The sequence below is a fragment of the Salvelinus fontinalis genome, unplaced genomic scaffold (genome assembly GCF_029448725.1).
Source record: "Salvelinus fontinalis isolate EN_2023a unplaced genomic scaffold, ASM2944872v1 scaffold_0107, whole genome shotgun sequence".
NCBI classification, from domain to species: domain Eukaryota; kingdom Metazoa; phylum Chordata; class Actinopteri; order Salmoniformes; family Salmonidae; genus Salvelinus; species Salvelinus fontinalis.
In genome coordinates this window covers 131,671-146,702 of record NW_026600316.1, presented here as the reverse complement: position 1 = coordinate 146,702, position 15,032 = coordinate 131,671, and the positions used below count along the sequence as shown (strand labels likewise).

The window sequence follows — 15,032 nt, the reverse complement described above, 5'->3', positions numbered from 1 at the left end:
GGAGTGGAGAGGCGAGGAGAGGATAAGAGTGGAGAGGCGAGGAGAGGGGTGGAGAGGAGAAGAGTGGAGAGGGACGGAGAGGAGAAGAGTGGAGAGGGACGGAGAGGAGAAGAGTGGAGAGGGACGGAGAGGAGTAGAGTGGAGAGGGGCGGAGTGGAGAGGAGAGGGGCGGAGTGGAGAGGGGCGGAGAGGAGTAGAGTGGAGAGGGGTGGAGAGGAGAAGAGTGGAGAGGGGTGGAGAGGAGAGGGGTGGAGAGGAGAAGAGTGGAGAGGAGTGGAGAGGGGCGGAGAAGAGTGGAGAGGGGTGGAGAGGGACGGAGAAGAGTGGAGAGGAGTGGAGAGGGGTGGAGAGGAGAAGAGTGGAGAGGTGAGGAGAGGGGTGGAGAGGAGAAGAGTGGAGTGGAGAGGAGAAGAGTGGAGAGGGGTGGAGAGGAGAGGAGAAGAGTGAGATATATATATATTTTTTTTCTTCAATGGACTGAGTTCATATTTATGAGGGGGTGAATGAATCAACTCTGATTTGTAGTGTGTGTGTGTCCGTGTGTCATACCTGCTTTGTATGAGGAGCGTACTAAGGGTCCGCTAGCTGTGTAGACGAATCCCAACTCCTTCCCCACCTCCTCCCAGTGACCAAACCTCTCAGGGGTTACATACTCTTCCACCTACACACACACACACACACACACACACACACACACGGTTATTCTGAACTGAAATCCTGCTGGCTGGGTGGTTAGCTGTGTGTGTGTTGTATTAACAGTGTGTGTGTGTGTGTGTGTGTGTGTGTGTGTGTGTGTGTGTGTGTGTGTGTGTGTGTGTGTGTGTGTGTGCTGTACCTTGAGGTGGCGTTTGGTGGGCTGCATGTACTGTCCCAGTGTTAGACAATCCACTCCTGCCTCTCTCAGCTCTGTAAACAACAACAATACCGTTACTGGTGTGTGTGTACCGGTCAGTGTGTTATAAATCTGTCTCTCCCAGACGTGTGTGTGTGTACCGGTCAGTGTGTTATAAATCTGTCTCTCCCAGACGTGTGTGTGTGTGTGTGTGTACCGGTCAGTGTGTTATAAATCTGTCGGTCCGTCTCTCCCAGACCCAACATGATGGAGGTCTTGGTGAGAACGTCTGGTTTGACGGCCTTGGCGTGACGCAGGACCATCAGGGATTGGTCGATGTTCGCCCGCGGATCACGTACATGTCTGAGAGGTCATAAAACAATTATTTACTCAAATAAAATATAAATGATTTATTATCCAAACGTCGTACAGTAAGTTATGGACTACATATTCAGACTGTACATTTCCTCTGGTCCTCTACCGATCTGTATTTAGGTGAACTGCAAACATTTAAATAATTTTGAGTCCCAAAATGGCAACCTATTCCCTATGAAGTGCACTAATTTGGACCAGAGTCCATTATATGAAAGTTATTTTCTAGGATAGACACCCGTCTCACTATGTACGTGGTACAACAGTCATGTTTCTATAAATAAGAGACGTTTTGCTGCCACCTGCTGGTCGGGGTTGGTACTACAGTCTCTTTAACAAAGACAGTTCCTTCACACGGAGTTCACACCGTCTCCTTTCCCCTTCCTGTTGGACAGGAAGTGTACTGCACCATGGGTGGGAAGGGAGAAAAATTAAATGCGGTTTACTGGGGAATTCATGAAGAAAAATAAAATTGGAAGTAGCCTGGAATCCAGAAGCTGTTGTGTTAACATTCCACTCCTTGTACTCTGAGTCATGACGAGCAGTGGAACGATGGTAGAAACAGATTGGAACCCAGGCTACAGTTGGAGGGGTTTCCTTTCATTGGTTCACAGTAGAACAGGTCAGGGAGAGAGAGAGCCTGATGGACCAGACAGACAGACGGGTAGAGGTATTCTGAGAGCAGACAGACGGGTAGAGGAGGGAGAGGTATTCTGAGAGCAGACAGACGGGTAGAGGAGGGAGAGGTATTCTGAGAGCAGACAGACAGACGGGTAGAGGTATTCTGAGAGCAGACAGACAGACGGGTAGAGGTATTCTGAGAGCAGACAGACAGACGGGTAGAGGTATTCTGAGAGCAGACAGACAGACGGGTAGAGATATTCTGAGACCAGACAAACAGACAGACGGGTAGAGGTATTCTGAGATCAGACAGACAGATGGGTAGAGGTATTCTGAGAGCAGACAGACAGGTAGAGGTATTCTGAGAGCAGACAGGTAGAGGTATTCTGAGAGCAGACAGACAGACGGGTAGAGGTATTCTGAGAGCAGACAGACAGACGGGTAGAGGTATTCTGAGAGCAGACAGACAGACGGGTAGAGGTATTCTGAGCGCAGACAGACAGACGGGTAGAGGTATTCTGAGACCAGACAGACAGACGGGTAGAGGTATTCTGAGAGCAGACAGACAGACGGGTAGAGGTATTCTGAGAGCAGACAGACAGACGGGTAGAGGTATTCTGAGTGCAGACAGACAGACGGGTAGAGGTATTCTGAGAGCAGACAGACAGACGGGTAGAGGTATTCTGAGAGCAGACAGGTAGAGGGATTCTGAGACCAGACAGACAGGTAGCGGTATTCTGAGACCAGACAGACAGACAGACAGGTAGAGGTATTTTGAGACCAGACAGACAGGTAGAGGTATTCTGAGAGCAGACAGACAGACGGGTAGAGGTATTCTGAGAGCAGACAGACAGACGGGTAGAGGTATTCTGAGACCAGACAGACAGACGGGTAGAGGTACACTGAGAGCAGACAGACAGACGGGTAGAGGTATTCTGAGACCAGACAGACAGGTAGAGGTATGTTGGCCAGGGTCCTAACAGTATAGCCATGCTTTACAGTCTGCGTCCTCAAACGGCCCCCTCTTCCCTATGGGCCCGGGTCAAATGTAGTGCACTACATAGGGAATAGGGTGCAGGTCAACTGTAGTGCCCTGTATAAGGAATAGGGTGCAGGTCAACTGTAGTGCCCTGTATAGGGAATAGGGTGCAGGTCAACTGTAGTGCCCTGTATAGGGAATAGGGTGCAGGTCAACTGTAGTGCCCTGTATAGGGAATAGGGTGCAGGTCAACTGTAGTGCCCTGTATAGGGAATAGGGTGCAGGTCAACTGTAGTGCCCTGTATAGGGAATAGGGTGCAGGTCAACTGTAGTGCCCTGTATAGGGAATAGGGTGCAGGTCAACTGTAGTGCCCTGTATAGGGAATAGGGTGCTTGTCAACTGTAGTGCCCTGTATAGGGAATAGGGTGTAGGTCAACTGTAGTGCCCTGTATAGGGAATAGGGTGCAGGTCAACTGTAGTGCCCTACATAGGGAATAGGGTGTAGGTCAACTGTAGTGCACTACATAGGGAATAGGGTGCAGGTCAACTGTAGTGCCATGTATAGGGAATAGCGTGCAGGTCAACTGTAGTGCCCTACATAGGGAATAGGGTGCAGGTCAACTGTAGTGCCCTACATAGGGAATAGGGTGCAGGTCAACTGTAGTGCCCTACATAGGGAATAGGGTGCAGGTCAACTGTAGTGCCCTACATAGGAAATAGGGTACAGGTCAACTGTAGTGCCCTACATAGGGAATAGGGTGCAGGTCAACTGTAGTGCACTACATAGGGAATAGGGTGCAGGTCAACTGTAGTGCACTTCATAGGGAATAGGGTGCAGGTCAACTGTAGTGCCCTGTATAGGGAATAGGGTGCAGGTCAACTGTAGTGCACTACATAGGGAATAGGGTGCAGGTCAACTGTAGTGCCCTGTATAGGGAATAGGGTGCAGGTCAACTGTAGTGCCCTGTATAGGGAATAGGGTGCAGGTCAACTGTAGTGCACTACATAGGGAATAGGGTGCAGGTCACCTGTAGTGCCCTGTATAGGGAATAGGGCGCAGGTCAACTGTAGTGCCCTGTATAGGGAATAGGGTGCAGGTTAACTGTAGTGCACTGTATAGGGCGCAGGTCAACTGTAGTGCCCTACATAGGGAATAGGGCGCAGGTCAACTGTAGTGCCCTGTATAGGGAATAGGGTGCAGGTTAACTGTAGTGCACTGTATAGGGCGCAGGTCAACTGTAGTGCCCTACATAGGGAATAGGGTACAGGTCAACTGTAGTGCCCTACATAGGGAATAGGGTGACGTAAGGGTTAGGGCCTGTACCTCTGCAGCTCGCGGACTGTCTCCACATTGTGGGCGTAAACGTCAAGCCCTGATTGGGCGATCTTCTCCACCGCTGCCAGGTCGCCTCGGAAATCAGGGGTCAGACATTCCACAAGGATCTGAGAGTTCCTGGATGGAACAACATTTATTCACAAAGACGTTTAATACGTCATTCAGATACAGGATGGATGGATGGATATGGATGGATAGGATGGATGGATGGATGGATGATGGATGGATGGATGGATGATGGATGATGGATGGATGGATGATGGATGATGGATATGATGGATGGATATGGATGGATGGATATGGATGGATGGATGGATGGATGATGGATGATGGATATGATGGATGGATGATGGATGGATGATGATGGATGGATGGATGATGGATGGATGATGGATGGATGATGGATGGATGATGGATGGATGATGGATGGATGATGGATGGATGATGGATGGATGATGGATATGATGGATGGATATGGATGATGGATATGATGGATGGATGATGGATATGATGGATGGATGATGGATGGATGATGGATATGATGGATGGATATGGATGATGGATATGATGGATGGATGATGGATATGATGGATGGATGATGGATGGATGATGGATATGATGGATGGATATGGATGATGGATGGATGATGGATATGATGGATGGATGATGGATGGATGATGGATATGATGGATGGATGATGATATGATGATGGATGATGGATATGATGGATGGATGATGGATGGATGGATGATGGATGGTGGATGGATGGATGGATGATGGATATGATGGATGGATGGATGATGGATATGATGGATGGATGATGGATAATGGATGGATGATGGTGGATGGATGATGGATGGATGATGGATATGATGGATGATGGATATGATGGATGGATGATGGATAATGGATGGATGATGGATGGATGATGGATGATGGATGATGGATGGATGATGGTGGATGGATGATGGATATGATGGATGGATGATGGATGTAAGATGGGTGGATGGATGGATATGGATGGATGATGGATGAGTCCTGGGTGTGTACCTCTCCAGGTTGGAGACCGTCTTGGATATACGATGGATGGATATATGGATGGATGATGTATATATGCATGGATGATGGATGTATATATGATGGATGGATGTATATATGATGGATGGATGTATATATGGATGGATGATGGATGGATGTATATATGATGGATGATGGATGGATGTATATATGATGGATGATGGATGGATGTATATATGATGGATGGATGGATATATGATGGATGGATATATGGATGGATGATGGATGGATGTATATATGATGGATGGATGGATGTATATATGATGGATGTATATATGATGGATGGATGGATGATGGATGGATGATGGATGGATGATGGAGGATGGATAATGGATGGATGATGGATGGATAATGGATGGATGATGGATGGATAATGGATGGATGATGGATGGATAATGGATGGATAATGGATGGATGATGGTGGATGGATGATGGATGGATAATGGATGGATGATGGATGGATGATGGATGGATGATGGATATGATGGTGGATGGATAATGGATGGATAATGGATGGATGATGGATGGATGATGATGGATGGATGATGGATGTAAGATGGGTGGATGGATGATGGATGGATGATGGATAATGGATGGATGATGGATGGATGATGGTGGATGGATGATGGATAATGGATGGATATGGATGGATGATGGATATGATGGGTGGATGGTGGATGGATGATGGATGAGTCCTGGGTGTGTACCTCTCCAGGTTGGAGACCGTCTTGGATATACGATGGATGGATATATGGATGGATGATGTATATATGCATGGATGATGGATGTATATATGATGGATGATGTATATATGATGGATGATGTATATATGATGGATGTATATATGATGGATGTATATATGGATGGATGATGGATGGATGTATATATGATGGATGGATGATGGATGGATGTATATATGATGGATGTATATATGATGGATGGATGTATTTATGATGGATGGATGTATTTATGATGGATGTATATATGATGGATGTATATATGGATGGATGTATATATGATGGATGGATGTATATATGATGGATGTATATATGATGGATGTATATATGGATGGATGTATATATGATGGATGGGTGTATATATGATGGATGGATGTATATATGATGGATGGATGTATATATGATGGATGGATGTATATATGATGGATGTATATATGATGGATGTATATATGATGGATGGATGTATATATGATGGATGTATATATGATGGATGTATATATGATGGATGTATATATGATGGATGGATGTATATATGATGGATGGATGTATATATGATGGATGGATGTATATATGATGGATGGATGTATATATGATGGATGTATATATGATGGATGGATGTATATATGGATGATGGATGTATATATGATGGATGGATGTATATATGGATGGATGGATGTATATATGATGGATGTATATATGATGGATGTATATATGATGGATGTATATATGATGGATGTATATATGATGTATGTATATATGATGGATGTATGTATATATGATGGATGTATATATGATGGATGTATATATGATGGATGTATGTATATATGATGGATGTATATATGATGGATGTATATATGGATGATGGATGTATATATGATGGATGGATGTATATATGATGGATGTATATATGATGGATGGATGTATATATGATGGATGGATGTATATATGATGGATGTATATATGATGGATGGATGTATATATTGATGTATATATGATGGATGGATATATGATGGATGGATGTATATATTGATGTATATATGATGGATGGATATATGATGGATGGATGTATATATTGATGTATATATGATGGATGTATGTATATATGATGGATGTATATATGATGGATGTATATATGATGGATGGATGTATATATTGATGTATATATGATGGATGGATATATGATGGATGGATGTATATATTGATGTATATATGATGGATGGATATATGATGGATGGATGTATATATTGATGTATATATGATGGATGTATGTATATATGATGGATGTATATATGATGGATGTATATATGATGGATGTATATATGATGGATGTATATATGATGGATGTATATATGATGGATGGATGTATATATGATGGATGTATATATGATGGATGGATGTATATATGATGGATGGATGTATATATGATGGATGTATATATGATGGATGTATATATGATGGATGTATATATGATGGATGTATATATGATGGATGTATATATGATGGATGGATGTATATATGATGGATGTATATATGATGGATGTATATATGATGGATGGATGTATATATGATGGATGTATATATGATGGATGGATGTATATATGATGGATGGATGTATATATGATGGATGGATGTATATATGATGGATGTATATATATATGATGGATGTATATATGATGGATGTATATATATATGATGGATGTATATATGATGGATGTATATATGATGGATGGATGTATATATGATGGATGGATGGATGTATATATGATGGATGTATATATGATGGATGATGGATGGATGTATATATGATGGATGGATGTATATATGATGGATGGATGATGGATGGATGTATATATGATGGATGGATGTATATATGATGGATGGATGATGGATGGATGTATATATGATGGATGTATATATGATGGATGGATGTATATATGATGGATGGATGATGGATGGATGTATATATGATGGATGTATATATGATGGATGGATGTATATATGATGGATGATGTATATATGATGGATGATGTATATATGATGGATGGATGTATATATGATGGATGGATGTATATATGATGGATGGATGTATATATGATGGATGGATGTATATATGATGGATGGATGATGGATGGATGTATATATGATGGATGGATGATGGATGGATGTATATATGATGGATGTATATATGATGGATGTATATATGATGGATGTATATATGATGGATGGATGATGGATGGATGTATATATGATGGATGTATATATGATGGATGTATATATGATGGATGTATATATGATGGATGTATATATGATGGATGGATGATGGATGGATGTATATATGATGGATGTATATATGATGGATGTATATATGATGGATGTATATATGATGGATGGATGATGGATGGATGTATATATGATGGATGTATATATGATGGATGGATGTATATATGATGGATGTATATATGATGGATGGATGATGGATGGATGTATATATGATGGATGTATATATGATGGATGTATATATGATGGATGTATATATGATGGATGGATGATGGATGGATGTATATATGATGTATGTATATATGATGTATGTATATATGATGTATGTATATATGATGGATGTATATATGATGGATGTATATATGATGGATGGATGATGGATGGATGTATGATGGATGGATGTATATATGATGGATGTATATATGATGGATGTATATATGATGGATGGATGATGGATGGATGTATATATGATGGATGTATATATGATGGATGGATGTATATATGATGGATGATGGATGAGTCCTGGGCGTGTACCTCTCCTTCAGGTTGGAGACCGTCTTGGCAAAGTGCTCCGCCCCTCCGTCGGCAATATCTGTCAAACACAACGACCCATTAACCAATCAGGGGACAGGCAGGTCATTAGGTCACTGACGTCAGCACCAATCAGACAAGACTCACATCAACAACAGACTATCAGAGAAAGAGTTTCATTGGACAGTGGACACCATGACTGGCCTGTGTATATGAGAACTAAACAGGAAGTGAACCTGGAGAGGGAAGACTAATGGATCAACAGACAGAGAGATTGATCAAGACAACAGAGAATGAAGAGAGAGATTTGAGTCACGGCTCCCGAGTGGCGAGGCGGTCTGCATCTCAGTGCTAGAGGCGTCACTACAGACCCTGGTTCGATTCCAGACTGTATCGCAGCGGTCTAAGGCACAGCATCTCAGTGCTAGAGGCATCACTACAGACCCTGGTTCGATTCCAGACTGTATCACAGCGGTCTAAGGCACTGCATCTCAGTGCTAGAGGCGTCACTACAGACCCTGGTTCGATTCCAGACTGTATCACAGCGGTCTAAGGCTCTGCATCTCAGTGCTAGAGGCGTCACTACAGACCCTGGTTCGATTCCAGGCTGTATCACAACCGGTCTAAGGCTCTGCATCTCAGTGATAGAGGCGTCACTACAGACACCCTGGTTCGAATCCAGGCTGTATCACAACCGGCCGTGATTGGGAGTCCCATAACGCGGTGCCTAGCGTCGTCCGGGTTTGGCCGGGGGGGGGGGGATCTTAACTGGCTTGCCTCGTTAAATAAAGGTTACATAAAAATTTTAATAATAATTTATAAAGTACCATCTCTGTCAAAGGAGGTTAGCATCACATAGTACAGAGAGGAAGAGAGAGAGAAAGTGATAGAGAGATATATAAAAAGGGAGAGAGAGAGAAAGATATATAAAAAGGGAGAGAGAGAGAAAGATATATAAAAAGGGAGAGAGAGAGAAAGTGATAGAGAGATATATAAAAAGGGAGAGAGAGAGAAAGATATATAAAAAGGGAGAGAGAGAGAAAGTGATAGAGAGATATATAAAAAGGGAGAGAGAGAGAAAGTGATAGAGAGAGATATATAAAAAGGGAGAGAGACAGAGGGAGATGTCCGAGTCACTACCGTCTCTGTCTACAGAGGTCAGCACCACATAGTCCAGGCCCCAGGCAGCGATGGCCTTGGCTGTGTTATAGGGCTCATTTGGGTCCAGGGGAGAGGGCTGACGAGCAGTCTTTACAGAGCAGAACCTACAGCCACGGGTACATGTGTCCCCCATCAACTACAGAGACAGAGACAGAGACACAGAGAGAGACAGAGACACAGAGAGAGACAGACAGAGACAGAAACAGAGAGAGAGAGACAGAGAGATACAGAGAGAGATACAGAGAGAGACAGACAGAGACAGAGAGAGAGACAGACAGAGAGAGACAGAGAGAGAGAGACAGAGACACAGAGAGAGAGACAGAGAGAGAGAGAGAGAGACACAGAGAGAGAGAGAGACAGAGAGAGAGACAGAGACAGAGAGAGAGAGATACAGAGAGAGACAGAGAGAGAGAGACAGAGACACAGAGAGAGAGAGACAGAGACAGAGAGAGAGATACAGAGAGAGACAGACAGAGACAGAGACAGACAGAGAGAGACAGAGAGAGAGAGAGAGGTATGCATACGTCAGTGACACTAGACGTTATATGTGAAGAAGTCATCAGCCTGTCTTCCAGTGGTGTTGTGTGTGATTGAGTTGTCGGATGTACAAGTCAATATGTGAGTAGTAAACTCACCATGATGGTGGCTGTGGCCGTACCATGTTCCCCTCCTCCCCAACACTCCCCAATGTTAGGACACCTGGCCTCCTCGCACACCTAAAACACACACACGGGTCAACAACATGAAAACACTAGAACGAAACCAACTTGGAAAAGGTTCTCTAGATGAGTGGGTTTGCATGACACACACACACACACACACACACACACACACACCGTGTGTAGGTTGAGGTCTCTCAGTGTGTCCTTCAGCTTGTTGTAGTTCTTGCCAATAGGAATCTCCGTCTTCAGCCAAGGGGGAAGTCTCAGCCTATCACAACAGAGGACATTGGTTAGTGGACGGACACGGTCCTGTGTTCAACGGACTCACAGTTTTATTTCACTAGCTTTATTTATTTAAAAAAAATATATCTCACATGGAATAAACAAACATACAGTCAATAACACAATAGAAAAGTCTATATACAGTGTGTTCAAATGAGGTAGGATAAGGGAGGTAAGGCAATAAATAGGCCATAGTGGCAAAATAATTACAATTTAGCAATTAAACACTGGAATGGTAAAATGTGCAGAAGATGAGTGTGCAAGTAGAGATACTGGGGTGCAAAGGAGCAAGATAAATAAATAAATAAATACAGTATGGGGATGAGGTAGTTGGGATGGGCTGTTTACAGATGGGCTATGTACAGGTGTAGTGATCTGTGAGCTGCTCTGACAGCTGGTGCTTAACGCTAGTGAGGGAGATATGAGTCTCCAGCTTCAGAGATTTTTGCGGTTCGTTTCAGTCATTGGCAGCAGAGAACTGGAAGGAAAGACGACCAAAGGAGGAATTGGCTTTGGGGGTGACCAGTGAGATATACCAGCTGGAGCGCGTGCTACGGGTGGGTGCTGCTATGGTGACCAGAGAGCTGAGATAAGGTGGGGCTTTAGAGTTGAGTTTAAAGGTGCACCATTTCTGGTAGCTTTCCCTAAAAACTCCCAGGTTTTGTAGAAATCCCACTTGGAAGATTCCTGGAATCAGGCGGAGATGAGCAGGACATATGGAGTCCTCCAATCAGAAGGAGATGAGCAGGACATATGGAGTCCTCCAATCAGAAGGAGATGAGCAGGACATATGGAGTCCTCCAATCAGAAGGAGATGAGCAGGACATATGGAGTCCTCCAATCAGAAGGAGATGAGCAGGACATATGGAGTCCTCCAATCAGGAGGAGATGAGCAGGACATATGGAGTCCTCCAACCAGGAGGAGATGAGCAGGACATATGGAGTCCTCCAATCAGAAGGAGATGAGCAGGACATATGGAGTCCTCCAACCAGGAGGAGATGAGCAGGACATATGGAGTCCTCCAATCAGAAGGAGATGAGCAGGACATATGGAGTCCTCCAATCAGGAGGAGATGAGCAGGACATATGGAGTCCTCCAATCAGGAGGAGATGAGCAGGACATATGGAGTCCTCCAATCAGGAGGAGATGAGCAGGACATATGGAGTCCTCCAACCAGGAGGAGATGAGCAGGACATATGGAGTCCTCCAATCAGGAGGAGATGAGCAGGAGATATGGAGTCCTCCAATCAGGAGGAGATGAGCAGGACATATGGAGTCCTCCAACCAGGATTCCTGGGAAACCTGGGAATGTTGGAATAATTTTGCAACCCTGTGTTCAATCTACTCTCTCTGAAATTACTCTTTGCTAGTCAGTGAGTTCAAAGTATTGATAGTACAGTCACAGACGAAGAGAGGAGACCAGACAGTACAGTCACAGATGAAGAGAGGAGACCAGACAGTACAGTCACAGATGAAGAGAGGAGACCAGACAGTACAGTCACAGACGAGGAGAGGAAACCAGACAGTACAGTCACAGACTGTATATGTCAGACAGTACAGTCACAGACGAGGAGAGGAGACCAGACAGTGCAGTCACAGATGAAGAGAGGAGACCAGACAGTACAGTCACAGATGAAGAGAGGAGACCAGACAGTACAGTCACAGACGAGGAGAGGAGACCAGACAGTACAGTCACAGACGAGGAGAGGAGACCAGACAGTACAGTCACAGACGAGGAGAGGAAACCAGACAGTACAGTCACAGACGAGGAGGAAACCAGACAGTACAGTCACAGACGAGGAGGAAACCAGACAGTACAGTCACAGACGAGGAGAGGAGACCAGACAGTACAGTCACAGACGAAGAGAGGAGACCAGACAGTACAGTCACAGACGAGGAGAGGAGACCAGACAGTACAGTCACAGATGAAGAGAGGAGACCAGACAGTGCAGTCACAGATGAAGAGAGGAGACCAGACAGTACAGTCACAGATGAAGACCAGACAGTACAGTCACAGATGAAGAGAGGAGACCAGACAGTACAGTCACAGATGAAGAGAGGAGACCAGACAGTACAGTCACAGATGAAGAGAGGAGACCAGACAGTACAGTCACAGATGAAGAGAGGAGACCAGACAGTGCAGTCACAGATGAAGAGAGGAGACCAGACAGTACAGTCACAGATGAAGAGAGGAGACCAGACAGTACAGTCACAGATGAAGAGAGGAGACAGTACAGTCACAGATGGAGACCAGACAGTACAGTCACAGAGTCTCACACTGAACCAGGTGAGGTACAGCTGGTTACATATTACATAATGACCGTGCCGTCAGAGAGCTGATTGGTTACATATTACATAATGACCGTGCTGTCAGAGAGCTGATTGGTTACATATTACATAATGACCGTGCTGTCAGAGAGCTGATTGGTTACATATTACATAATGACCGTGCTGTCAGAGAGCTGATTGGTTACATATTACATAATGACCGTGCTGTCAGAGAGCTGATTGGTTACATATTACATAATGACCGTGCTGTCAGAGAGCTGATTGGTTACATATTACATAATGACCGTGCTGTCAGAGAGCTGATTGGTTACATATTACATAATGACCGTGCTGTCAGAGAGCTGATTGGTTACATAATGACCATTCTGTCAGAGAGCTGATTGGTTACATATTACATAATGGCCGTGCTGTCAGAGAGCTGATTGGTTACATATTACATAATGACCGTGCCGTCAGAGAGCTGATCTTTTGACCCTCATTCAAACAGGATGAGCCTTGATGAAGGCAGTCACACATTTAAAGATACTTATTCAAGCATACTTAACCTGACTAGAATACTTAACCTGATTAGAAAGATTTTAAGTTAGTAGGAGGACTGGTAAACAAACAAACTACAATTTATTAGCACAATTAGTTTGTGTGACTTTGCTAGCTAACTAGGTAATTACTAGGCTAAGCTCGTCTTTTCAGTTCGCTGCAGCTAACAACTGGAACGAGCTGCAACAAACACTCAAACTGGACAGTTATCATGGACAGTCTTACTGGCAGTTGTGGCTGCTTCACGTGATGTTTTGGTAGGCCGTCATTGTAAATAAGAATTTGTTCTTAAAACTAACTTACCTAGTTAAATAAAGGTTACATTAAAATAAACTGTATATAGGGAATAGTAGTGCACTATATTGTATATAGAGAATAGGGTGCCTAAGTAGTGCACTATATAGGGAATAGAGAACCATTTAGGAAGCATCATATATATAAGGAACCTCTATTCCCCCCACCTCTCTCCCTTCTGTCTCTTCAGGTTACCCCTGTACTCCTCCCAGCTGTTCTTCTCAGACAGCTCCCCGGATATAAAGTCCTGGAGGTCGGGCCCGTCATCGGACAGCTCCTTCTTGCGGTCCTTCTGTGTCTGGGATGACCTGGCCGCTGTGGTCAGTCCGCTGACGGCGTACACCTACACACGGACCGGATAGGAATTACCAACAATGAGGACAGTCGTTAATACTCGTACAAATAAGAGTAGAATGTCAACAAAAACATGTGACATCGAGCACAAGATAAGGATTCGTATTAACGTTAGTTGGTTAGTATGAATCCTAGCTAGTATGTTACTACGTCGTATTAGCTAGCTACACATGATGCCTCGGCTAACTAAGTAACCCAAGGCCAGCGGCCAAGGAGGATCTAATCAGTTAGGGAGCTAGTTATGTTAGCATTAGCCATACTTAGCTAGCTAGTATAAACATTGAAAAAACAACGGAAGAGACATTTCAGTGATATCGTTGCAGTCTGATCAAGTAGATGTACTTACATGTTTGTTGCATTTGGGATTCAACCACCGGTGGTTGCTGGAGAAACGACCCGCAATAAAATAACTTTGTTTGACCAAAGCCATGACTTTACCTAACGTTTGCTAGCGTCTGTCATTGACAAACATTTCTCTGTGAGCGAGTACTTAGGCCTGGCATAAAAAATAAGAAGAATTTCGTCCGCTACTTAATTAATAAACTGATCTCGATCCTTTTTATATCCAGATTTATTCTAAATGCGATGTTTTTTTCTGGGGACCAAAGGCGTATAATTTATCAATATATCGCAGTATTTTGCATCATCATCAATTGTTTAGTTACGTCTGATAAACGCGTAGCACGGTG

General features: G+C 43.7%; 1 protein-coding gene across 2 annotated transcripts in view; it reads right to left on the bottom strand.

The window, feature by feature from the left end:
• Positions 1-15,014, bottom strand: part of lias (lipoic acid synthetase) — an 18,632-nt gene extending 3,618 nt beyond the window's left edge. For both annotated transcript variants that reach the window (XM_055911931.1, XM_055911930.1), the window contains exons 1-10: positions 14,690-15,014; positions 14,157-14,332; positions 10,761-10,854; positions 10,560-10,640; positions 9,904-10,060; positions 8,767-8,824; positions 4,130-4,258; positions 1,050-1,195; positions 836-906; positions 550-661 (exon numbers count right to left, since the gene is read on the bottom strand). In XM_055911931.1, the coding sequence (XP_055767906.1) occupies positions 550-661; positions 836-906; positions 1,050-1,195; positions 4,130-4,258; positions 8,767-8,824; positions 9,904-10,060; positions 10,560-10,640; positions 10,761-10,854; positions 14,157-14,332; positions 14,690-14,773 (1,108 nt within the window). In that variant the 5' untranslated portion in view covers positions 14,774-15,014. The remainder of the gene's footprint in view (positions 1-549; positions 662-835; positions 907-1,049; positions 1,196-4,129; positions 4,259-8,766; positions 8,825-9,903; positions 10,061-10,559; positions 10,641-10,760; positions 10,855-14,156; positions 14,333-14,689) is intronic.
• Between the last annotated feature and the right edge of the window lie 18 nt (positions 15,015-15,032).